General features: G+C 44.1%; 1 protein-coding gene across 1 annotated transcript; it reads right to left on the reverse strand.

The window, feature by feature from the left end:
- Positions 1 to 1,386: 1,386 nt before the first annotated feature.
- Positions 1,387 to 1,773, reverse strand: LOC308304621 (histone H2A.J-like; the record flags this gene model as incomplete). Its single annotated transcript, XM_080749246.1, has 1 exon — positions 1,387 to 1,773. The coding sequence occupies one exon, from the start codon at positions 1,771 to 1,773 to the stop codon at positions 1,387 to 1,389; it is 387 nt and encodes a 128-aa protein (XP_080605372.1).
- Between the last annotated feature and the right edge of the window lie 261 nt (positions 1,774 to 2,034).

Here is a 2,034-nt window from a genome sequence, read left to right on the forward strand (position 1 = left end):
CAGTATCTCTACAGTCATGTGATCGACACGGATCTGTCTGATTGTCCATATTCCATCCTGATTGGCTGATATTGGCTTTCAACGTTTGTAAGATTGGTCCATTTTGGACAAAATGCCTCAAATCACAAACGCAGAGTGCAATTATCACGAAATCGCGCACACACGTTCCCACTAGGACGAGGAAGAAATGCCACATCAAATTTCGGAAATCAGCCTCATGGTGGCGCTATAACAGGCCAATTTGTGGTTTTACCTATAACTCCACCGATTTGTAAGCGCAGTCCGTATAGGCCAAGGAAAAACCATTTCCTTGCATTTTTCACATCAGCCTTTTATAGCGCCACCGGGAGGCCGACTTATGTAAGACACATTTTTGGATATTACTCCTTCAGATTTTACCCACAATTAACACAAATCAGTACACAGTATCTCTACAGTCATATGATCAAGACGGATCTGTCCCATATTAAATATTCCATCCTTGATTGGCTAAGATTGGCCTCCAAACTTTGCAGGATTGATCCGTTTCGAACAAAATGCCTCACATGTGCGTGAAATTGTGCACGCACATTCGCAAAAGGCCAAGGAAGAAATTACACTACACAACGTTCAAATCAGCCTCATGGTGGCGCCATGAAAGGTCTAAGATTGGTGAAGAACACATGCCACCCTTTTTACATTTGCCTATTATAGCACCACCAGGACGCGTGGCCTGGTGGAGACATGTGCTCGGAAGAGCACTTCTTCTAGTTATTATTATTATCATCTTTTTCACTGCCAATTTAGCATTGCAATTAATATTAGGTTTTCCCCAGGCTCCCTGTCATGTTGGATTCTTACTGTATGTTAAATCTTTGTAAGACATATTCACACATAAGCGAGGTAAAAAAAAAAAAGGGTAAAAAAGAAATAAAGAAACCCACTTTTAAGATTATGGAATCATTTACTGACCTCCCTCCCATCAGCAGATGTAGCACAAGATGAAGGGTGGATTCCAGCTGGATGCTGTAGTCAGGTGCATCTATCTTCCAGTTATGTACCAGCAAAGATCAGCCCCTACGCTGGCCAGTTGGAATCCCTTGCTTGTCCTGGATTTTGATGGTTCCTTGTCCTGAAGTTTGGTTGGATTTCTCAATGTTATCACATGGCTCAACCTCCAGTGTTGGTGTTGCCGGTGAGGTCTTCACACAAATCTGCATAGCCTTATGTTTGTGCAAATTGCGTCTCTACTGTGAACAGGTGTGAGAACGCATCTTAATCTTCTTCAGCGCACCTCTCCTTTGAAGCAAAAGTGCTTGGCTCTTAAGAGAGCCTTTGTGGCTTTCGTTAAAATCAACAAAGGGGATTTATTTTGGCTTCGGCAGCCTTGCAGGCTTTGGCAGAATTTTAGTTCTTGCTCTTTATCAGATGTGGGTTGATGTGGGGTATCACACCGCCCTGAGAGATGGTGACTCTGCCCAGGAGTTTGTTTAGCTCCTCATCGTTGCGGACAGCCAGCTGTAGGTGACGGGGGCTGATACGGGTCCTCTTGTTGTTGCGGGCAGCGTTTCCAGCCAACTCCAGGATCTCAGCGGTCAGGTACTCCAGAACCGCTGCCAGGTAGACCGAGGCGCCGGCACCGACACGTTTAGCATAGCTGCCTTTACGCAGCAGCCGATGGACACGACCCACAGGGAACTGCAGCCCGGCCCGGGCTGAACGGGACATAGGCTTTGCCCTTAATCTCTTACCTCTTCCGCTACCTCTTCCACTTCCACTTCCTCTTCCACTCATGATTATGCTTTCTTTCAATTTACAACTTACAAAACGAAAAGCAACTGCAATGAATTAACACTCTCTCTGCCTTTTATGTTGGCAGAATGGCAGTGATATCACACAATTAGCTCTGGTATCGCATTGTGATTGGATGAGAGGCATTGTCAGTGTTTCCAAATCTAGAAATATAAAATTCAGAATTGCATCTTATTAGGTTACATGTATCCTTCAAATCTAATGATATAAATATGAATACTGAGATATCCTATATTACAATTG

Source organism: Nannobrachium achirus (assembly GCF_963921795.1).
Source record: "Nannobrachium achirus genome assembly, chromosome: 19".
NCBI lineage: Eukaryota > Metazoa > Chordata > Actinopteri > Myctophiformes > Myctophidae > Nannobrachium > Nannobrachium achirus.